This window comes from Drosophila gunungcola, assembly GCF_025200985.1.
Source record: "Drosophila gunungcola strain Sukarami chromosome 3L unlocalized genomic scaffold, Dgunungcola_SK_2 000002F, whole genome shotgun sequence".
Classification (NCBI taxonomy): Eukaryota; Metazoa; Arthropoda; class Insecta; order Diptera; family Drosophilidae; genus Drosophila; species Drosophila gunungcola.
The window spans coordinates 884,284-907,902 of NW_026453178.1; the positions used below are offsets into that span (position 1 = coordinate 884,284).

At 43.1% G+C, this 23,619-nt stretch overlaps 3 protein-coding genes across 7 annotated transcripts; 2 read left to right on the plus strand and 1 right to left on the minus strand.

Moving 5' to 3' along the window:
• Nucleotides 1–385: 385 nt before the first annotated feature.
• Nucleotides 386–11,893, plus strand: LOC128257887 (proteoglycan 4). The gene is given in 12 exon segments (XM_052989125.1): nucleotides 386–559; nucleotides 1,034–1,164; nucleotides 6,488–6,562; nucleotides 6,736–6,920; nucleotides 6,985–7,079; nucleotides 7,751–7,865; nucleotides 8,149–8,282; nucleotides 8,928–8,991; nucleotides 8,993–9,916; nucleotides 9,918–10,733; nucleotides 10,735–11,134; nucleotides 11,195–11,893. Coding segments are annotated over 9 exon segments (2,754 nt in total). The 5' UTR covers nucleotides 386–559; nucleotides 1,034–1,164; nucleotides 6,488–6,522; the 3' UTR covers nucleotides 11,116–11,134; nucleotides 11,195–11,893.
• LOC128257883 (helicase POLQ-like) lies at nucleotides 3,983–17,263 on the minus strand. The gene is made up of 9 exons (XM_052989120.1): nucleotides 16,438–17,263; nucleotides 15,928–16,380; nucleotides 15,664–15,869; nucleotides 14,994–15,596; nucleotides 12,746–13,624; nucleotides 12,050–12,184; nucleotides 11,889–11,991; nucleotides 6,974–7,089; nucleotides 3,983–4,007 (listed from the first exon to the last, which is right to left on the minus strand). Exons 1-7 carry the CDS (start codon nucleotides 17,243–17,245, stop codon nucleotides 11,908–11,910), a joined length of 3,168 nt encoding a protein of 1,055 aa, XP_052845080.1. The 5' UTR covers nucleotides 17,246–17,263; the 3' UTR covers nucleotides 3,983–4,007; nucleotides 6,974–7,089; nucleotides 11,889–11,907.
• Nucleotides 14,465–23,542, plus strand: LOC128257881 (uncharacterized). 5 transcript variants are annotated; one of them, XM_052989115.1, is made up of 8 exons: nucleotides 14,465–14,782; nucleotides 17,855–18,096; nucleotides 18,159–19,227; nucleotides 19,287–20,934; nucleotides 21,003–21,139; nucleotides 21,515–21,616; nucleotides 21,686–23,307; nucleotides 23,364–23,542. In XM_052989115.1, exons 2-8 carry the CDS (start codon nucleotides 17,914–17,916, stop codon nucleotides 23,523–23,525), a joined length of 4,923 nt encoding a protein of 1,640 aa, XP_052845075.1. In that variant the 5' UTR covers nucleotides 14,465–14,782; nucleotides 17,855–17,913; the 3' UTR covers nucleotides 23,526–23,542. The 5 variants fall into 5 exon arrangements, with proteins under 5 accessions (XP_052845075.1, XP_052845073.1, XP_052845078.1 ...); XM_052989113.1 differs by having other exon boundaries at nucleotides 17,884–18,096; XM_052989118.1 differs by having other exon boundaries at nucleotides 17,884–18,096; nucleotides 19,290–20,934.
• The last annotated feature ends 77 nt before the right edge of the window (nucleotides 23,543–23,619 follow it).

Here is a 23,619-nt window from a genome sequence, read left to right on the forward strand (position 1 = left end):
ATATTCATTTCTGTTACATTTTTTCAATATTTTGCAAGAAATCGAGTAAAAAAAAGGTCTGAAAAAATCTTAATCAATAAACCTGTTAAGCACGATTATCAGGCAGCCGCCAAGTGAGCAGCACGCTCAAAATGCAGAGCAAAGGCAGCGCAAAGGCAGGGCAAAGTCAGCAAAGTCAGGGGAAAATACAATTTCAAAGGCAATCCGATTGCAGAATGTTGACAGAGGAAAATGGACAAAGTCAGAGCCGAGAAAAGCTCGGCTTAGAGAGGCAAACTTAAGCTCTCTGGATTCGGTTTTGTTGTTTTTTGAATACTCTCCTCCGTTCGGTGACAACGTGCTGCGCATGCGCAAAGTCGGCATCGAAGCGGCAATAAACCCGTTTTGTGAGGCGCAGACGGACCAAATTAGCGAGCGATGAGCTTTCGACGGAAAAGCAAACGCAAAGCCAGCCGAATTCCCATTTTTATGCCAACTCCGAGTTGGCCAATACGATCTGCAATTTCAGTCTGCAAGCGGTCAGCCAGGTGAACGGCAGCCAGCACAGCTGGTCTCTTAAGTAAGTGGGCGTGACCGATCGGGTGCATATATATGCATATATATATATATAAACACTATATATATACACGGTTGCCTCTGTGCGTGAGAGAGCTGGAAAAATTATATAAAAAAAGTGATTAAAATGAATGGAAAATTCCAAAACCAATTGAGCTACCGAAAACAGCTATAAAGTGTTCGAAAACTGTGTGAATTCCCTCGGAAATCCTTTAAGCAAATCCCTCGAAACTATTCGCTTTTAGTTGGATTTAAAAAGAGATAACCGCAATGGCAGTTACAAAATCAGCCAAACAACAATAAAAATTTCCACAAGTGCACTAACACAAACACAGGCCCACAAAGAAAACTGCGGCATTAATACAAGTGCAAAAAAGAAAAACATAAAAGATTTTTTTGCCTTTGTGTGATTTTGCGTGCGTTTGCGTTTGTGTGAGTGCCAACATTTATGAGGCTATATTTTTATTGTTTATTTAAGAAACGCATTAGAATCAAACAAAATCAGCTGGAAAAGTTTGGAAAAAAATTAAACACACGATAAAACCAATGCAAATACATTAAACCCTATTCTGGATTATACAAAACTCATTTCGATCGTCTGCAAAAAAAGGTAAGTTTGAAAATTTGCATTTGCTTGTTAGAGGGCTCTGCAGAGCTTATCTACAAGTCAAACACCTCAAGTGGACTCAACACCAATTTATACACCCTTCCTCCTACACGGAAAGAAAATATTGCCCTTTTTAAAAATAATATTTTGAGCTCTTTAAACTTGCGAAATTTTATAAAAAAAAAAGGAAGAAAGGTAGATTAATGTGATTAAAGGTATGTTTTAAAGAAGCAAAAAAGGTTTTTAAAGTACCAACTCTTTAGATTTTTGATAGTTTTGTAAACATAATAATGATAATGGTTAAAAATTACATTTTTTTAAATATTTGTTTGAAACTATTTTGTTTAATTGACAACAAGATAAATGTGATAAGATAGAAAAAGCGTCATAAATCCAAATGCTGATTGATTAATATTAGGTCTTATTTTTCTCTGTGCGCTCAAATCCACCACCTCTCATGGCCAAAAAGGCGTTTTGCAAACACAAAAGTACAAAAATGATCTCAGGCGTTGCTAATTATTTCTCTGCGCCTTGTACATTGTTAGCCATTTCACGCCCCCGCCGCCCCTTTTGGCCACTCCATATATAGTACATACATATATAGCTCCCCCCGATTTCTGCAGTTACAGTTTCTATTGGTGTTTGTGTGAAGAGATGTTCAAATTGGTTTGCGCATCTTCAGCGATACAACTCCAACACCAGGGCAACAACGAATATGGCCAACATAACTGAGCCAAGATTTTACTTTCATCATCAACAGCAGCAGCAGCAGAAGCAGCAGCCAAAGCCACAAGCAACAAATGAAATTTTGAAATTTTACTTTCATCCATTTATTTGGCGCTTTTCACTCTCCATTTCTTCGCCATCTTCTACCGCTCACAGTTTTCCACAATTATAAAAGCCAACAATAATATTTGCTTAATTGTTCGAGAGCAGAGTGTAGAAGTTAAATAATAGTTTTTTGTGTGTCTGGGAACTGAACTCTCTGCGAGTTCAGGTCAGAGTCTACGAGTTGCCCAACCGGAATGGGCGATTAAACCTATTTGCAGAAGAGCTTTAGTAAATGCAAAAATAAACGCAGCTAAAAAATAAAACAAACACAAATTGATTTTGATTTGTATGTGGCCAAAAAGGAAACTCGGTTTTCACTTGCTGCTAACGACTCAGTGTCATCAAGATGCTGTGCAATGCAAAAACAGCTGAAGAAAAACCGAGAAAAGCTCCTAATAGTCTCCATGTTCATCACAGATTTAGGTTAAAGATATGGCAAATTATTGCAAGTAATTACAGCGAAAGAAAGCTTTAAATTTATAAAAATAAATCATAAATCGTTGCTTTTTTGAAATACGTAAAATATTATTTTTTTTGTTATATTGGTTTTATGTTTATCAAGGCTTCATAGAAATATGCGAAATATACATTTTCGGCAAATAAATTGTTTCCATTAGTAATTTGATCAGTCAATGATTTCTGAGAACTCCGTATTTTGTTAATACAAATATATCAACAAAATAACTAACCTTTCTCAGTAATGTATTAAATAAACATACAAATTTCTTAGGCTTGTGCTACACATATTATACTAATTAATGACTCAAAATAATCGTTACTTCTTTTAAAAATAAATAAAAGTGCAGAGTATTTTTAATATTAATTAGTATTTATCAAGGTTTCTAAGAAATTAGCTAAACATTTAAACAAAGCTAATTGTGTTCGTTAGTCATCGTTAAGTTCCTATAACACAAGTTTTGCTCCGTTGATTCTAATTAACTCTTTGAGAATGAGCTTCCCCTTCCTGTGAACTAGTAACCTGCGTCAGTAAATTAATAATTCATAAAAACTAAGCGACGATTAAAGGCATAGCAACTATAAAACTTAGTGAGCCGTAAAATACTTCGCACATTCATGAAATTTCCAAAAAAATGATTTGGTGCCATTGTGTACCATGGAAACCGCTTGACTTTTAAAGTCTGCACTGCATCAATAAATAAACTGAAAGAGGCGACCTTGAAAGTGCCTAAAGCCGAGCTCTCATAACATCTTATAAAGATGCTAATTTCTTATGACAACAAGCAACTTGTATTGGCCAGCTGGAAACTGGCCAAGAGAGATGATGGCAGACTGAAAAAACAACCACAAGAAACTTGTCACCGACTTCTGTTTCTATCGTGCAACCGGATTGGGACAACTTGGGTTATAAATTTCGATCCAAAAAAAACTCGTTGCTGACGTCGAAGAAATTTATACACAAAATATGCACGAATAAAGATGTAAACGAAAACGAGAGTTTTGACTCCAGACGACGACGATCTTGCTTTTGGCCATGATGCATCTAACAACAAGACAATAAAATTAAACAGAAAACTTATAAAACTTTAATATAATTGCTCATTGTGTCTGTGTGGGGCGAAACCTTCGGGGCTTTTCGATTCTAGGCGCCTTTTATTGTTTAAACAAAAAACCCATTCAAAGTCAGAGAATTAGCAAAGTTTCAAGGGAAATCCACCGACGATTTTTGCCATTATAATGTTTATATTATGCAAATGTTCTATTAAAAATCAAATAAATTTTTAAAGCCTCTAGACAAATTAAAAATGAATTTCCTAAACCAGATCCAGATTTTTTGATTGTTTCCGTTTTATCTCGTTATTTTGCTGCAGTCGAACGTGTCTAAAGATCCATCAATTAATTCCAAAACAAAGGCAGCAACAAAAATAACAACTCACCGGTATTTGTCATCGAGCTTAGCCTTGAATTTGAACTTGGCCAACACAATAAGGCATCTGCTAGGCATCGACTTTTCGAGACATCATTTATTGTCTCTATACTCCGATTTCTCCGTGGGCTGTAAAAGATTAGGCAGCACAAATATTAACTTAATATTTCATTAACGAACAATGTGCTGCACTAAATATGAAATTTTTTACAAAAAGAGGAGCCATAAATTAAATTTGCTTAGCACAGGGCAATTTATCACCGATATTCGAAGACACCTGATGGCTGAGGTGACCTTAACTTTTAGCCAAGACATGGAAAATGGGCATGGGCATTATTAACATGAATGGGAAAAGCTGGACAGAAATGTTGATGAATGGAAGGTCTCGTTAATACCCATAGTGTGTGGGTGAACATGAGAATATTAACATTATTTTGGACAGATTAAGAGTTTAGAAGGAGGCATACGTTCTAAAGTGTGAACTCCTCCTACACACAAATAGGCTGAAAACAAATATTTATAAGTGGCAGAAGACAGAATTAAATTGTTAAATGGTAAACCAAAAACATAAATATAACAGACAAAAGAAATTAAAATTCTTATAAATGCATTAAGACAACGTCTTTAAGATTTGTAGATTTTCAATTGTTTTTTTTTTAATATCAAGTAGTTTAATGATTGTTGTAATCAGAAATATATATTTAAACTGGTATAGTATATATACTATTAAACACATTACTAAAATTCAGGACAAATTAAAGCCTTATTGTGGAAAAAAAGGTTATAAAAGGCATAAATAAACAATTAAACAAAGGAACCGCCCACAATAAAATCTGAAAGCACTATTCAAAAATGTGTTCAATCGTTTTGTGCTCTTTTCAAGAACCCTTTGACATTTTGCCCGAGGCGTTCGTTTCCATCAAAGTTGTTATCTTCCGTCAAAACAGAAACAATTATCATATTTAGTCGGATATTTATCTCCGCACTCGGCCCACACAGTCGGGCACAAAATGTCAAAAAGTGCAAACCAGCTGGGACACACAAAACCGACTGGCAAACACTCAGTGAGACAGGCCGAAAGACATCAAATCCAATCAAATCTCCACTTAAAATGCACGACACACTTTTTGGTTAAACAACAGCACCAAAACAGGGTGTGATCGGTAAAATCTTTGAACTCAAGGCACTGAAACTGAGCAGAAATTGTGCCATGCATAAACGGAGGGTGGAGCTGGAGCTTGCTCGCCAAGCCGCACTGCCCATCAAGTATACGCCCCGTGTGTACGCCCAATGCTCACTAGCCAGCAAACAATGCACAATAAAAATACTTGTATTTTTTTGGGAGAAACAAATTGCATTCAACATTGCCAAATTACAATGCTCCAATGATCTTTTCCGAGCCAAGCGTTTTGCATTCAATTACTCGGCGAAAAAACGCATTGGAAATGAAAGTTTTTTTCTCGTTCGCTTTTCAATTTGTTATAGTTATGCATTGTGTTTATTATGTGGCCAAAGTATTTACTTATTTATATAGTTTGCCAGTGCGGTGACCACCACCCTTTCAATTTCGCTCTCCTTACGTAAGTCGAACCCACCGAAGTGACATTGAAGGCTGCCCAACTTAATTATGCAATTACCCGACACCCGAGACGGAAATCGGAAAGTGAAGCTGACCAAAGAGTGCTCAATAAGTGTGTACACGAAATTTGCAGTGATTGAATTAGTTAATTGAACGATTTGTAGACGAAACGAGCAACGTTTAGCTAGTAAATTAAGACTTTTGTTACATATTTGTATTCGCAAATTTAACTTGTCATGAAATACTATCACATTTTAAGTTTATGATAAAGAGGGATTTATTAAATGTATTTGTGTCTTGTTTATCTTTTCAGTATATTTCATTTGCATATTAAAGATAACATTGCTTAATGAACAATTTAAATTATTTAAAGTTGAATATAATGAATGTTCATTTTTTAAAAAATGTTTAAATAATTGCACTAGTTTCTTTCAAATTTCACATTAACAACAATTTTAATCTATTGGTACCTAAAGAATATACATTTTTCAAATATATTTTAAGGAATATTAAATCATAAATTAAGATCTTAACTTCTCCTAGATAAGTATCAAAAAGTTTCAAGTGTAATCTTTTAATTTCATTAGCTCCCCTTCCCTAGAAAAATTTCACTACTTTGCATTGACCAAAACTTTAAGAAAACAAAATCGAAAAGCTGACCAAATACAAAAGTCCAGCCAAGAACACTTTCTAAAACCAATTTTGGATAGAATGCATTTCTGCATGAGGTAGTTCCCTTCTAATGTATACCCATCTCAGTATAAATTCGACTTTTACCCACTTGAATGACAGCACGGAAAGTAACGTTAATCATGGAACGTGTTTAGAATATTAAGATCAAATAAAGTCCAGAACTCTTGAGCTCACAACTCAATTCAAAAATATCAAAGAGGAAAGGTTTCTTTTGTTTCTTTTTTTTTACTTTGGAAGCGTTCAACGACTTTGCTAGAACATAAATCTTTCACAAAAGGTGTAGGGGTGTGGCCGAAACACAAAAATTAACATAATATTTTGTACATTTTTTTATTTTAGTTAGCTAACAACCGGAGAACTGAAGTCTTCAAGATGAGAAAAGCCAAAGGCTGGCTGTTAATGACAGCAACAGGTGAGTTGAAAACGGATTGGGTTGAAGGAGACTGGACTTAACCCAAAAAACCACTTAATATGGTTGTTCGAACTGGACCATGACATAATGCACCAATCCCTGGCGTGTGTTATGTAATCCTTGGCAGCTGTGAAATTTTAATTAATTTAAATTACGTTTTCCTTTCGATAAAGTGCTGCTGCTGAGCCTGTTGGCCTCCACAGAAGCCGCCCTGCCCTTCAAGAAGGTGTCCATTGCCAAGACGCCCGCCTCCACGAGCAGCACCACCAGCACCACGACGGAATCCACTGCCGTCGAGGAGGAGGAAGTCGAAGAGGAGCAGCCGGTGCCCAGCGGGGATGGTGGCGACATGAGCAAGGTGAGCTAATGGATTTCGGAAGGCATTTCAATGTGTAACTCATAAGTTATTACCTTCAATTTAGTCGGACAACGGCACTCTGTCGAAGAACTCCAAGCTCACGGGCATCCCACAGATCGATTACATCTGGGATCCCAATCTGCCCAGGGAACTGAGAGGGTAAGCTCGACTGAAAAATAAAAATGTTATTTTTAATATAAACATAAACAAAAGATTTTTATATTTAATATTACTCCAAAAATCAGGCTTCTTATTTATGAATTAGAACTTATTAGAAGTACCTAATTTTTAATTAAACAATTTTGAGAAAGGTTTTGATTTTGAAATACATACTTAACAGCAGTATAATTATAACACAAAATACAAATCTAATTGAATAAATCAATTCTCCATACGAATATTAGACATATATCTTATTATATTTAGATAATTTTAAAAAGAAATTAATTTCTTAAAATTACTTATCACAGTGAAAATAAGGGCTTCTTTTTTATTATTAGTTAAAAGTGGTTTAATTCTAATGTAAAAGAAAAACGTTGATTGAATTTATTCATTAAATACCTGTTTAAAATAAATGTTGATTTATAGAAGACTTAAGACATAAATTTCAGGTCTAATATCTAATTTGTATAGTCCTACACAGCTACAACCTATGAACAGAATTTTTTTGTTTTTAATAAAATAGTTAATAGAGGTTTGATTCTTATATAAAATACAATCTTTGAAATCTTTAAATACATGTTTAAATTAAATGTTATTTAACTTTTAATATAAAATTTGCTTTATAGAAGATCTAAACATTAATATACAATTTTTATCACCCTCCACAGCTACAACCTGTCGACCTATCCATTCCTGTCCACCGTGCCGCCCATGGATGAGATCCACTTCAAGTGTGAGGGGCTGCATGACGGCTTCTATGCCTCCATCGAGTACAAATGTCAGGTGAGTGTAGTTAAGTGAGTGAGCCGGCGTGACCTTGTCTGGCCAATGGTAGACGTAACATAATTGGCCAGCAAGCCCAAACAAACCAGGCCCAACCCATACGAACCCTCTGTGCATGTCCAGCAATTTCTCTTTTTCCACTGGCGACGTGACGCCAAAAACTAAAACTTGTTTGCGCCTCGATCTTGACCTCAAAAGCGGGCAAAAAGAAGCTCTTAGCGATGGCTAACAGAGCGGATTAGTTATGGCCGAATGTGATTAACCAGAGTTGGACTTGTTGCAGATCTACCACCACTGCGTCTATGGCATAAGACACGACTTTCTGTGCGCCAACTTCACAGCCTTCGACCAGCGCACCTTCATCTGCCACTTTGCATCCGATGTGGACTGCGAGGGATCCCAGAAGTACTGGAACAGGTGAGAAAGTCAAAGCTACTATTGCTTTTGCAGCTTCATTTTAAAATAAGTAAAAGAATAACTTAATTGTTTTTTTTTGTATCTTTATTTATGTATGTTTTTGATAATTCTGCTAAAATTCCCACAGTAATGATAATTTAAACCTGGGGTTTTTTTATAATATATTATTTGTTTAATATTTGGCAAACCAAACAATTAATCTTAAAATATATTTACCTTCATTTTAAATATTTTTAGCACGTATGTAAGTTCTGTTAATTTTACTATACTTCCCTTGGGAACAGTGTTTTTTTTATGAAATATTCGGCGTTTGTAAAACAAAACGAACAATTGAAACTTTTTGCAACATTTAATTTTAGAAACTTATTTAAAGATTTAGTAGCTATTTAAGTTGTTTTAAATTTAATGCAATAAAGGTAATTTAATGACGGAAACAGGGGTTATTGGTATAGTATTAAATGCGTTTGGAAAACATAACAACTAACCAATTAAAAATTCAGAGATATTTGCTTCATATCCCGCACTAAGGATAACTTAATATTAAAAGCCTGGGGATTATTTGTTTTAAAAAAATTATTTTTAATAGATATTTGTCTAAATTTTTGTATTTAAATTTGTACTAAATATTAATTTCTACCCGCGCAGGAACGATGAGCTCTATATGGCCACCACAACCACGTCGACGAGTACCACCACAACGCCGGCGCCAGCCCACCCAAGCGCCACCACCCCGCCGTCGTCCGCAAAGACCACAACGTCCGCTGAGAAGACCCTACAACCGGCGACCCATCGACGACTACTACTACGAGGATCAGGATCAGTACGAGGATGACTACTATGAGGAGCGCCCGGTGAGGCGACCCAAGCCGAGACCTCGTCAAAGGAAGCCCCAGGTGGAGCTGGAATACGACGATGAGTACGACGAGAAGCGGGCGGTGGCCAAGAAACCCAACAGGCGCAATAGGAATCGCTACCGCGACGAGGATGAGATTCAGGAGGAGGACTACGACGAGCGGCCCACTAAGAGGGGAAGGGGAAAACCCACCGCCGGACCTTCGGGTCGAAAGGTATCGGCAGCCAGGAAACCAGGTCGCGTGGAGGAACGACGCAGCTTCAACGAAGACCGCCCGTTTGGCAGGAAGAGGACCACTCCCTCATCCGCTCTAGATGACCTCGATGAGTACGAGAAGCCCTACGGCGGAGTGGACCAGGAGGAGGCGGCCGAGGAGCAAACGCCGCAGAAGGTGAAGACCACCGCGAAGCCACTGACCGAGTTCATCACCCCCAAGGCGGCAGCTGCATCCGTCTATGCCCGTCCTCGAGCTCCACCGCGGATAGCCCGACCGGTGCCCATCAACGAGAAGAAAAAGTTCTCCTATCCGGTGCAAAAGATCACGGCCACCACACAGCCACCCTCGAATAGTGCCCAGGAGCAGGAGGAGGAGGAGGACTACCCCGAAGAGCAGGTGGAGGAGGACTATGAGCAGCCTTCGGTTAGGAACACGCCACGAAGACGTACACCATTGCCAGCTCGCGTGGAGCAGAAGCCGACGAGAACTGTGCTGAGGAAACCGGTGACGGACAAGAAGCCCCTTGACGAGGAGTACTACGAGCCGGCGGAGCAGGAACCTTTGCAGGAAACGCAAGCGACCACTGGCACCCAGATCCCGAGCCCCAGCCCCAGCCGCCGCCACCGCCGATGTGGACTTCGAGGATGAGGACTACGGGGAGAGTCCGGCGGTGCCCGTTGAGAAGCCCACAGCGGCTCCTTTGAGAAACCAGAGACTGAGAACGAAGCCGACCACAAGCACCAGCACTACGACCACCAGGAAGCCAGCAGTGCCGCCACGTCCGCGCCAGCCCATAGTGGAGCATGTGGAGGAGGAGGACGAGCTGGAGCACGCAGTGGAGCCGGCCGTCGAGGAGGAGGCACCAGCGCCCAGGACGAGAGCCAATCAGTTGAGCGGACGGAATGCAGCGGGCATCTCTCAACGCCCCGCATCGGTACGTGTGGTCAAGCGACCCTTCCTGCCCTCCCGGGGCGGCAGTCCGTATCTGCCGCGAGGCCTTCAGCCGGTGGGCGTGGCCCTGCGACCACTGCCCACCACCGATAGCACGCCCATCGACATGGGCTCCACCATTTCGGGTGTGCGTCTGCTCGAGCATGGGGCTCCTCTGCTGCGGGGCAATCCCGACAGCCTGGAGGATAATGACGAGGCGGAGGATGCTCCTCCATCGCCCAGTCCGCCCAGGACGACACTGCCACCGCGTAGTGCTCTGCCCACCACGTCCAAGCGGGTGGAGCAGCAGCGTCCCAAGCTGAATCTCGACGAGCTCTACGAGAACGACTACGATGTGACACTGAATGATGCACTCGATCCCACGCTGAAACCGCTCTCGCCCCAGCATTCGCATCCACATACGCATCAGCTTTCATATCAACAGCAGCAGCAGCAAGCAGCAATCCCAGCGGCAATATGCCAGCGCCTATAATCCATTTGCCTATCAGCCAGCGTTTCAATCACCAACATCCGCTTCAGCATCAGCATCAGCATCCGCACCTGCATCCGCATCAGCATCAGCATCCGCATTAGCAGCGCAGTCGCCAGCAGCGAACTATCATAGTGATTCCTATTTCTCGTCGACAGATATACGCCGGCGGGCTATTGTCCCGGCGCAAGCCGCGCGTCCACATCGACTCGAATACGCTGCTGCCGGAGGAGCAGCAGCCGGCGGCGGATCATCCGGCGGAGGAGTGAGCCGGAGCAGGAGCCACCAGGCAGCGGTGGGCGGACGGATTGCCCAGCATTTCTACGACGACTTTGCCTACTGAAAAGTACGCTTGTAATAAGGTTAGTTACCCTTCAATCGCAATGGCTTAAGATCTTAAATATCTAGTTTTCTTCTTACAGTTTCTTCAGCTGTAAATAAGTTTTTCCCCCCACACACACACACACACACAAGGAGAGTTCCAATTTGGTGCACGGCTCCAACTTCTTAAACAAATCTGTCTCTACCTTAGTTGTTTAGCCGCAAAAACCTACTCGTAATTCAAGAAGGTTTGGGACATATTAAGCACTAGCCGCTGAAAAACAACATGAGCGATACAAAAAAAACCCTCTTTATGATTGCAAAAGCTTATATTTTAGGTAAATTCAGTAATATTTCAACCACTATTTTAGGGAATTCTTGCAAATTAACCTTTTTAATCGCTTGTGCTAATTTTCCCCTGAGAGCTCTGTATGTCCTGAACCCCCTTACTTATATATACGTTGTATAATACTCAAATGTCGTGATAGTAGCAGCTTGCGAATTTGTCTGCTAGCTCGTCTCTAGTAGTTTATAAACAAAAAACTAACTCCCTCCTATACTCGTTTATCTCCGCTAAATCAGAAATCAAAACATAAATCATCCAGCAGAACATAAATAATCGAAACAGTAGTGTACATTTAGAGAGAGCGAATACTTGATGTGTTAATTTAAAATTGTCTGTAATATTTAAGCATTGTCGGAGATCGTGTTCGTTGCGGAGTGCCCAGATCCAAGACTTAAGTCGGAGTGCATAACAATCAAAAAACAAAAACTGAAATAAAATTAAAAACTTACTTCAACTAGTGTTTTACTACTAATCTTTGCGAGAAGTTTGCAGGCACATTTTCAGGTTCTCCGTTTCCTCCTCCAGATGGTCAAGTTTTTTCATTAAAATGATCTGTAATGTATATGGTATTAGATAAATAATTGGGATAAGAATAAGAGCAGATCCATACCTTGGCTGCCGACACGATTTCCGTGGCCACTCTGAGCGGCATATGCTCCAAGGATTGCACTAAGAGCATGGGTCTTACTTTGGCTATATCTTCGATGGTCCTAAATCCAGCTGCATAAAGTTGTTTTGCGCGATTCTGAAAGATAAAAAGAATAAAACTTAATTATATACAAGTAATCAACGTTGGAAAAGGTAGACACTTTAACGACCCAGTTAAGGTACAATATATTTGCGATGTTAATGTTATAGTATCTGGGTAAGGTCAAGTTTCATTTTTTAAATAAATATTCTTTTATTTATTTTCTTTTGGGGGTTAAAATGGATTTCTTCCCAGTTGGTATTAAACTGTTCCTTTCTTACAATGTCTAGTCAACTATACATGACTATAGAAACATTTGAAAAAAAACTATTTTCTATTTGCATATAAATAACCCAAAAATTTAAAAATTAAAATAAATTGCATTATTTAAGTACCTGTAAATATCAACTTTTCAACTTGTTATACACAAATTAAAAACTAGTTTTGAATACCTTTGCTTACCTAGTTAAATACGTTTCTAGGCACTACCCAACACTGAAGGTAATACGAAATAACGCATCTTGTTTTATGCGGTTTACATTATTATTCTAGTATCTAGGTACTGAAGATTACTTTGACAGGTAATACGAAATTATTTATTTATTCTTGACTACTCACAATTTTAACGGCTGGCAGTTCCATCAGCGGCTCAAGCTCGAACGTGCCACAGCGATCCATTTTGTGTAGGATCCGTTCGAAGAGGGGTTTGTAGCACCAGAACTCCTCCAGCTCCTCGCACAGTCGAACAATGGCACTGGCGGCGGCAAGGGATTGGCTGATCAGGTGCTGCAGAGTTCCCCGCTCGACATTGTACTTGGTGGCCACTGCGGGCAGCGGCAGGAGGTCCAGGATGTCCGCCAGGATAAGCACCTTGTACAGGCGATTTAGCTTCAGGCTCAAGGGACCCTGGACCGAGTGCGTCTTGAAAAGTCTGGCTGCATGGGCTTCCGTGAAGCCCATTTGCTTGAACAAAGCCTGCGAGTCCGGCGGTAGCGAGGTGTAGACACTAACAAGTATGCTGGCATCGGCCGGAAACAATTCATCGCCCTTCTCATTCGAATTGAAGGATACGACGAGGTACAGCAAGTGCAAGTAGTTGGTCAGGATGAGCTGCTGCTGGGCCTGTCTCAACTCCTTGTGGATGGCATTGGCCCGCTTGTAATCGATGCCCGCCTTGAAGGCAGCCCTTCCAATGTGGGTCAACTTGAATGGGGTGGACTGACCGATTAGCAAACGCCTCTCGCCCGCCGCTCGGTTGGTCTGATTCACGTCCTGCGTGGTTATAATCTCCGATGAATTTATCCTGGACTTGGCCTGCGGTTCGGTCACCTGCAGCACTTTGTTTTTGAACATCTCGCGAAGAATGCGGAGCACTATGTCGTCCACGGCGACCTCCAGGGCGCTGGCCTGCACCGCGAGCAGGGTGCTGTTCACCAGCCGATTCAAATCCCGACGACATTCTGCCAAATTCAGGCCAATCACGCTCAGGATTAGCGACTGAAAGAATAATTATATTTCGGATTAATTGCATTGCTATGTATTAGAACAAAAATTACAATTTAACCAAAAACTTCCAGACATATTTCCTCTTAAATCAAGTTTAGTAGACTCGCAGTTGCATATAAATTATGATTTGTTATGATTTTTATTTTTGTAGCTGTAAATAAGAGCTACCTTAGTTATTATTAAAGAACGCGATTTTACCCTTTTAACACAAGGCCCCCTAGATATTTTCTAGTCATTCAAAAAGGAAAAAATGTTCGTTTCCGTACTGCAACGGATGCAGATTAGTAGTAGTCGTTGCAGTTATGTCACACAATAGCATCCCACACAAATATTTTGTATTTGCAGATAGCTGAACCGAATCGCAAGCACTTCCTGCTCAAATACATTTTTGCAACTTATCAATAACCCGCCTATTTAATATAAAATAATATTACATAATCTTTTTACACTATTAGTTTGTTAGCTTAAAAAGCTTAATGCTTAGGTCCCCATTCTTCACAGCGCAGAAACAATAACCAAGTAGCAGAAAAATGATCACTCCCCAAAAAAAAAAAAACGCAAAATCTTTTCCTCCTGGTTTCTTGCAAACTCATTCTGCAGACTCAAATCAAAAATAACCACACCCAAGTTATACTTGTATTACTTAAAATTATCAATACAATTGCAATTTTATTCCTTATACATGACCAGCAATTTTTACTTCAATCAATTTCAATTTTCAACTTTACATAATTTTCCGTCAAACTTGAAATATAAATCGATGCCTAGTTTATGGACTATTATTCCCATGGTATTATTTAAAGGTAAGCCCAAATTTATGTGTTGGAAAATGTTTGTAAAGTTTTAACATACATTTTCCTGAGACGTTTGGTTTAATCTAATTCCCCAAAGGCGGTCTGCCTGGTCGAGTAGGTATATAAGGGCCTAGATCTTTGACACTGCCTCTCAGTCTATAAACGAAGTTCAACGAGTAGGTAGCGAGAGAAAAAATAATAATATTGATTATAAATCAAAAAAATTGTGTTCAGAACTAAAAAGAAAAAAAGGAAAACCGTTCGCAACTGTAACAAAACCAAACCTTATTATCCGTTCGAACCAAAAACATAAAGAATTCGCGTTAATATCAAGCAATCAGGAAAAATTGTGTGTGTAAGTATTTAGAAGATATTCTGCTGCAACTTCAGGCAGTTGAATTCGACATTGCCTGACAAACATCTAACAACTAATTCGTTTCAGCAATTCAGTCGTTCCTCGGATATACATACAAGCTTTACATATTAATTGTATTTCTCCGTTTGTCCTTCTAAAATCGACTAGGTTTCGGGTTTCTTATTGAAACCAAATCCCTTGGAAAACTTACTTGCAATCCGACTGCCTCCTGCTGGTCCATTGAGCTCAGGGCCTTGTCCATGGGCGAGAATAGCATTTGGCCGACCTGCAAATTATCTTTGCTTTGGGCGATCAAAATGCTTTCGCCAGCCTCGCCCAATCCGGCGCGACCAGCGCGCCCCACCATTTGTTTGTACTTGCACAAAGTCATGAATTCTTGGCCCACATAGGGAGCTCGTATTATTACCCGCTTGGCTGGCAGGTTTACCCCCGCCGCCAAAGTGGAGGTGCAACAGATGACTGTGACGACGCCAAAGCGATAGGCAGTCTCTATGTACTTCCGTTCGTCCGTTGTCAAGCCCGAATGGTGATAGGCAATGCCATAGGGCAGAGTTTTGGCCAAAACCGGGCTGACTATGCCGCACATCTTGTCCAGGGCATCCATTAGATCCACCTTCTCGCTGCGCCGATGCTCGAAGAACTTCTGTTTGGGCACAATGCGGCTGAGCAGTAGGGCCACATTCTCGCAGTTCTTGCGACTGGGACAGAAAACCAGGCAGCAGTGTTCCGGAGCACATTCGCTGATCAAGCCGGCCAAGTGGTCAGGATCCGCACGTTTCACAGCTTCGCTGTACTGCAAATGAAAAGCGGAGGGATTCAATATGACTTTATATATATCTCTAGAGCAGGAAATTCCTCACATTGTAGTCAACACTGCGACTGGGAATGAAGATCTCCTCCAGCGTTTGTCCAGCCGAGTTGATTTCCAACAAATCCGGGCCACATTTGATGTACTCCTTCAGTTCCACGGGTCGAAAGCCCCTTGTATAGACGTCGGCATTCAGGAAGGAAGATATTTCACTGAGGTTTCCTATCGTGGCACTCATGCCAACAATTTGAATGCTGGCTGGGTATGAAAATCTTATTGGTTAACTAAAAAAATTAAGAGAAAATCGAGCACTTACCATTCAAAAACATCACCTTTGTGAGGAAAGCCTCCAAGGTGGCTCCTCTGCCCCTTTCGCCGATCAAATGCAGTTCGTCCACCACCACAAGCCCAATCTCGTGCGGACGCTGTGCGTCAATTAGGCTGTCCATCAGCACAGCTCCCTTTTCAATGGAGGCAATGAACAGACTACGACGCTTGCGACTCGGCTGTGGCGGACACTTGCCCTTGCCCGCCGTGTACTCCTCTACAATGAAGTCCAGATCGATGGCAAAGGGCGACATGGCGCTGACCTTCTCCTGGACAATCGAGACATATGGTAGAATGAACAACACGTTGCGTTCGCGGCAGAGAAGTTCCCGGAGCATAAGGATCTCGGCCACTAGGGTTTTTCCGCCGCTCGTCGGCAGGGCATAGATGAGATTTTTTCTCTGCCTGATGGCAGGTAGATTCAGGCACTCGTCCTGCCATTCTAGAAGATAAAAGGTGTTGTGGGTTAAGAACATAATTGGTTTTTCATTACACCCACCATAAAGACTCTTGATGCCCTTGTGCTCGAGTATCATTTTCTGGACCTTATCCGGCAGGCCATAGAATTCACCCTTGCTGGGAAAGCTGTCCTTCACTTGCTGCTGCTGCTTCTCCTCCTTTTCAAAGTCGGCAAAAGCCTGTGTCTCCCAGTTGACTGGATCGAGGATGGATTGATTCTTCAGCTCTTCGCAGGTCACGTATTGCGTGCCCTGCACTATGCTCTCTATCACAGATTTGGAGATAAAGGACATGGATTCGTCCTTAACGGAGGGCAGTAACTTCTCCGGCGTGCGGGGCATCTTAAAGGTCACTGCCTCCAGAAAGAGTTGCGTGTTTTGGAGCATGGGTTCACTAAAGTCCTCTGCTCCATGGAATATATCCTCCATTTCGGCAATGCTCAGGTCGTTTAGGTTGATTTTCTTGAACACCTCGTCGGCATTGTCCTCCTCCGCCAGATCAATTTGATTTAGGGATTCGCTGGGTTTGGGGTGTTGGTTTAGAGGAAGCTTCTCTGTGCCTGGAAAGGATGTGTCGCCAAAGAGTCCTAGTCCATCATCCGATCCACTTTGCTGCAACTTCTGGTTGTTGTTATGGCTTGTCTGTGCCTGTGTCCCAAAGAGCTCCTCCTTTCGTCCGCCCAGCAGATCCTCCAGCTTCGCGTTGGAGAAGAAGCTATCGTCGTCGTCGCCCTCCGGCCAAAAGAGGCTCTCGCTGCACTGGCGCTTGGCATGGCTTCCACTTGCCGTCTCATCGGTCAAATCCAGATTTCTTTTGTTTTTATTGCCAACAACTTGCTTATTCGACATTTATTTGGCGCTCAATAGTGTGACCGTCGCGGGAAAAGGGCTGAAAAACAAAACCAGGGCTGGGTCACTTCTACCTTAAGCCAAGTTCCCCACCAAAATAGTGTCCCCACTTGAGCGTTGGTAAACTAATTTTGTAATACTCTTTTAAAAGGTATTACACATTTTGGTTAGCAGTTCATTTTCCTTACCTCAAATTCATGCAAATATCTAAACAAATAAAAAAACGGGAAATAAAACATCTTCTTGGTGTCGCAGCCATACCACAATTTTAGCAGGAATAATATAGTTGCTACAATTTTTTACTGAATTTTCAGCAATTTAAAGATTAAGTCGTTTTGACCTGTTTCTGTTATTGTTTTACAACACTGCTGTTTACCGTTCTATGTACCACAACAAAGTTTCAAAAACTCACAAAGGAAACGCTTAAATTTAGGTTTTGAAAAGTAAATTGGAAATATGTTTGAATATTTAATTAAAGTGCCTAATATTTAAAAAACCCATACACTGGGAAAAGCGGTCTAGAATATTTCAAATTTCTTAAATCCTTACATTTAGTTGGTCACTCTGGTGGTGTGCCCCGCACTTTGCACAGTTTAATTTCATTCAAAGTGTTTATTTTACTATCTTTTGTTTATTAGAAAACAAAAAGCAAAGGACGTTTCGCCAGGATGAGCAGCGGCTGGTATTTGCAACATGTAACCACCGGCAGCCGGCACATATTGCACAAGGGGGACAATTTGGTGGGGCGTCACTCGCGCTGCCGAATTGTTTTGGCTGGAAAGTACGAATATGTGTCCCGGGAGCACGCTAAAATCATCGTCAGCGACGAGCGCGTGGTGGTGCAGTCTCTGGTGAGTTGTCCCAGGTTCCCTCGGATAGTACATACGGCTAACCATGTCCACTTTAATCACAGAACGCCTTGAACGGCATCTTCATCAACGATGGCAAACTGGGCGGCAAGATCAACCGGTTGGCCGTGGCGGAGGGCTCCGTCATCAGCCTGGGAGTTACGGGAATCCCGATCGCTGACGTGACAGGCGTTCATGCCATTTTCACCCTCAAGAAAATGAAGCCCACAGTGGAGGAGATTGTGCTCACCTCTGATGACGATGATACCCAACCGCTGCCTGCCGTTAAATCTTCCAGTTGCAATCAGCCCACTGAATTCAATCTCAAACAGCAAATACCAAGCTTTGCCCCCAAGCAGGACATCAGCAGCCAGGAGGAGGAGGAGCTTCCCTCCAGCTCGGGCTTGCATCTGCCGAAAATAACCGAGGTCAAGCAGGAAATGGTCAAGAAAACCACAGAGGACATAGTGAACATCTTCGGGGAGGCGGACGAGGCCATTCTCGACTATGTAATGGAGAAGAATCCGTATGTGTACAACAGGCTGAACAACAAGCCAGTGGGCGCGGCCACCCCCAGCACAAAGATCCACGACGGCGACCATATTGTACTGGACTCGGATGCGGAGAAGGGTCAAATGCCGGAGGGACAGGGCAAACAGGAAGTCCTCCCGGACGAGGAGGAGTACGATGAGCGCTTCGCCTTGTCCCAGGCTGTTTTGAAGGAAATGAAAGCCGAAATGGCCTTCAGCAATGGCGAAGAAAACTTCCTAGATGGCATAGATGACATGGCACTTGGTTCTCCTTCATCCCAAGCTTCCGAGGACATCGTCGTCATCAGCGACTCGGATGATCATGAGCTTTACGACAAGGTAGCCGACTGGTCCAAGCTGCTCAGCCAAAAAGTCGTCCCGGATGTCATTGAAATGTCACAGACGTATCCCCTGGCGGAGGAGGATTCGAATTCGAATTCGGACTCGGATCTGGATAGAACACCTGATAAACACCCGAGAAGGGCCCTACGTATGCCGTCCTCCAGTGAGGACGAATCTAGCGACGAGGTGGCTGCTATTAATAAGAAGCGAAAAAGAGGACGTTCTGAAATCAGGATCATTAACGACCACATTGTCCGCCAAGGTAGTTACACTACATCTTCTAATAAATACTATAATAATACATTTTAGCTTTTACCACAGCAGACAGCACAACTCCTGATTCTCAGTCGTCTAAAAATTTCAAAGTGCTCGTAAGGAACATTAAAAGTATTGACCATGTGAGCTCCACAGCCAGTGATGAGCAACCTTTCGAAGAAGTCAAGGCTAAACTAAAAACTTGTTTAAAAACTCCGCCGAAGGTATTAGTAGACGACGAGGACAAGAAAGCAGAGACCAAGAAGTCCTCCATCCCCATGCGACGCAAGTCAGTTGCATTTCGAGATGAGGTGGCTGAATTCAGTGCAGCAAAGCCAAGCACTTCCCGGGAAATCAAGGATTCACTTAAAGACAAAGCAGTGGCGCCTAAGCGACAACTCCGCAGCCGTTCAAAATCCTGCTATATAGAAATGCCAAATGATTTTAAAGAGCCGCTGACGAAAAAAGGGAAAGGAAAGGAAGTCGTGGAAGAGAATCTACGCGAGCTAAGGTCCAATTGTGTCATCGTAACACCAAAGAAATGTGACGAAACGATGGATAATAGTCGCCAGGTTCTAGTGGTTACGCTACATAGTCCAACTAAACTAGATGTACCTCTTATACCTGAGAAGCATACTCCATCCAAAAAAAGTTCGCGGCTGCTCAACCGAAGTAAATCATGTTCTATGGACCGCTCTCTGGCCACGGAAACTGATGATTCTAACAAGAAGATGTCCAGGGAGCTTTCGCCGACTAAGAGCAATGCTTCCGGACGAGTTAAAAACCTCAACGAGGCAAGATTGACACGCGGACCATCCGTGATTGAGGCTCCGAGCTTGACCAAGCACCGAGGAAAGTCGCGAGGGTCTAACAATATGGATAAGGATATGCAAAGGGTGATGGAACGACAGCGTTCGCTTGACTACCAAACGGAAATGAAGGCGAAGTGGCTTCAAAAACCAAAGGACAAGAAAAGAGAAGATGAAAAAGTAAGGGAACAGCGCCGCGAAGCCCTGAAAAAGCTTGCCGAAAAACCCGAAGACAACGATAACCGCTCCAAATCCAGCAAGAGAAAGCAGGCAACAAGTGTGCCCACTAAGCACAACTCCAATCGCGGCGAATTCCTCACCAGAGGAGTCGATGGCCCGCCCGCCAAAGTGGCCAAGAAGGATAACAACGCCATGCCGCCGCCAAAGAAGCCGATTCCCAAACGGCGCCAAACCATTGAGACATTCTCGCAGCAGCTGCAGGCAGCTGATAAAGCCGTCCTCTATCCACAGCCACTTTGCCCGCGTGTTGCGGAGCGGAAGGCGGCCGAGCAGGCGAGGAACCAGCGCACCTGCAACAAAGTCACATTTGCCGAAATGGAGCAGTACCAACGAAGGCACGAAGACCTAACAAAGCTTCAAAAGAAACTGAGGAAGGTGCACTTTAGCGATGTTATCGACGTACGTTATATCGAGTCGGTGCCGGGAGCCAATGCGCCGGTGAAGAATCGCAAAGAAAGTATCAAGCTGTTCCTCAGCTCGTATCGCGATCGACGCGAATGGGTCCTGAAGAACAACAAGCCCAAAAACGACATACGCCACCACTCGCGGAGTATCCTCAGATGGGCCAACCAGTGGCTAAAGCTGGGCAGCGTGGATGCGGTCGCCAACCAGGATGTCCTACTGCCCATTCCGCATGAATTCGATAATTTCAGGCAGTACAGGGAGTGAGTTTTGATATCATTCATTGAAATGTCACGTTTTGCTCACGTTCTTTTTGTTTTTTTCACCACAGCACATTTGTGCCTTTGATGAAGCTGGAGCTGCTGACCACCATCGAGAGGGACTACAAGATAAACTGCATAAATACCTTTTCTGCCAGCTTGGAGACCGTTTCCAGTCAGGATAACTGCTACCGTTTGGTTACCAGGGGTGTGTATTTAGCAGGATTTGAAAATGCTCCAATGCTTCACATTTTTATGACCGTTATGGAGGGCAGAAAAACATGTTTTTTTGTATTTTAAAAGTCTCTCATCCTATATAATGTCAAGGTGTTAATAGTGTTACTAAAATATGATGAAAATTTAAATGTTTTTAGGAATGGCATCATATTTCTTTAAAGATATACGTCACAGAGGGTGGGTACATACCCTCAAACTTTCACTTTTTTCCAACCGAATTAACATATATTCCACGCATTAGAAAAGAAAACTATGTATACAGATATGCTATAAGATAAGTCTCTATGAATAACCTGCATCTTTTACAAAGTCTCATTTTGTTTTCCCGTGTTCATTTCACTTGCAGTCAGTAGCAAACCCGTTGGCAGATATGTGCTGTGTACCCTGTCCAGTGGTAGCCAACTAGACGCCACTTTTGCCAATCTGATAGAGATCAAGTGTGTCGGAGGTAAGTGATCACTATATAATTAAATAATCCAAGACATCGCTTACGTTAATCCGTTTCCTAATCCGCCAGGCAAAGTGTTCGACCTGACATTTGATATCCTGCAGCAGGACATAACCGAGGAGCAGATCAACAGCGTGAAGCAGCTAACAGTCTGTCCAGTTGTGGACAGTCTGAGGGTGGAGCTGGGGGCCTTGAGTGCTGTCCATCAGCTCTCGCGATCGCCACTCTGCCGTCGGATTATGAAGCCCACGCAGACGGTGAACGAAGTCTCACTGCCCAAGCAGCCGTTCACCTTCAAGGGATTCAGCAGGATGAACGAGCACCAGGAGAGCATTTGCATTCGCACCTACCAGCGGGTCATCGACGACCTGCAGCCCAGTCTCACACTGATCCAGGGACCGCCCGGAACGGGCAAGTCAAAGGTTATATCGGAGCTGTGCCTGCAGATTCTGTACGGAAATGCGGCCAGGATGCTGGACCGCAAGATCCTGATTTGTGCCCATTCTAACACGGCCGTGGATCATATTGTCGGACTGCTGGGTGGCGTTTTGCGCGTTATGAATCACGACCGCTTTCACTTGCTGCGATACGGAATGCACGAGAAAATGAGCCACTACTCGCGTGCCTATTCGCTGGAGGAGCACTTCAAGACGGCCAAGTTGCAGAAATTGCAGCGCCTCAGTCCGGAGAACACGGAAATCCTAAAGCAACAGCACACGGACTTGAAGGCGGAGATCCAAAAGCTCAGGCAGAAGCCGAATCTCATGGTCACCTATCTGCATCAGCAGTTGCAGCAGAAGGAGCGTCAGCTGCAACTGATCGCCGAGCAACTGAATCCACCGCTGACGCAGCGCGAGGAGTTTGACATCTCGAAAACCTGTGTGGATAAGGCCAACATCGTCTGCACCACGCTGTCCTCCTGCGTGAAGCTGGCCAACTATGTGGAGTTCTTTGACATCTGCATCATCGACGAGGCCACCCAATGCACCGAGCCATGGACGCTGCTGCCCATGAGATTTGGTCTAACGCACCTGGTTCTGGTCGGCGACACGCAACAACTGCCGGCGGTGGTGCTGTCCAAGAAAGCCATCGACTTCGGGCTGTCCAACTCCATGTTCGATCGCATCCAGCGGAGTCTGCAGCAGCAGCTGGACAAACCGGGCGGCAATCAGTTCGTGCACACGAAACTCTTCAAGCTGAGCATGCAGTACCGCATGCACCCGGAGATTTGCCGCTGGCCGAATAAGTATTTCTACGAGGATCAGTTGGTGAATGCCGAGTGTACGGGGCGTTTCGCCGCGCCACTGATCCCCTACTGCGTGATCAATCTGAGCTACACCCAGGACTCGAGTGGAGCTCAGACCAAGAGTATTAGCAACGACGAGGAGGCTCGCTTTGTGGCCAAGCTCCTGACGGAGATGGACAAGCACATGCCCAGCAAGCGCTACAGCTATGGTCTAATTTCGCCGTACCAGAACCAGTGTTACGCCTTGGGCCAGGTGATTCCCAGCCACATAAACGTCACGCCGCTGACGGTGGACTCGTACCAGGGACTGGAGAGGGACGTGATCATCATTTCGAATGCCAGGACACGTGGCTGCGGCTTCCTCGCCAACTATCATCGACTCAATGTGGCGCTGACCCGGCCTCGCCGTTGCCTGGTCATATGTGGCAACTTTGACGACCTAAAGGTGAGTGGACAGGCCAAACTATTAACTATTATTATTTAATATCTTATAAATTTCAGTCTGTCGACATGTGGCGGCAGTTGCTCGACGATGCCCGCCGGCGGAGGGTTTACTTTGACTTGAAACGCGAGCATATCGATGATCTACAAAGTTCGCTGATCGACAAAATGATGGTTAAACCCAATAACAAAACTAAGGGCAATCAACTAGCCCCCGCTTGAAACAGAGTTGAAGTGATTGAAATGGACTATTAGCTTTAGGAATGCTCCAAGTGCCAACCAAGGAAGAGAAGCGCTTCCCTTATGATTATAAATT

Bases quoted from the DNA above. Each gene is read 5' to 3' on its own strand.
- LOC128257883 (XM_052989120.1), bottom strand. From the start codon at position 17,245: ATGTCGAATAAGCAAGTTGTTGGCAATAAAAACAAAAGAAATCTGGAT. The intron at 15,870-15,927 runs GTAAGTGCTCGA...TTTCATACCCAG, and splicing joins AAAGGTGATGTTTTTGAATG to CCAGCATTCAAATTGTTGGC. The intron at 12,185-12,745 runs GTGAGTAGTCAA...TTTATCTTTCAG, and splicing joins AACTGCCAGCCGTTAAAATT to AATCGCGCAAAACAACTTTA.
- LOC128257881 (XM_052989115.1), top strand. From the start codon at position 17,914: ATGAGCAGCGGCTGGTATTTGCAACATGTAACCACCGGCAGCCGGCAC. The intron at 19,228-19,286 runs GTAGTTACACTA...CTTTTACCACAG, and splicing joins CGACCACATTGTCCGCCAAG to CAGACAGCACAACTCCTGAT. The intron at 21,140-21,514 runs GTGTGTATTTAG...TTTCACTTGCAG, and splicing joins CTACCGTTTGGTTACCAGGG to TCAGTAGCAAACCCGTTGGC.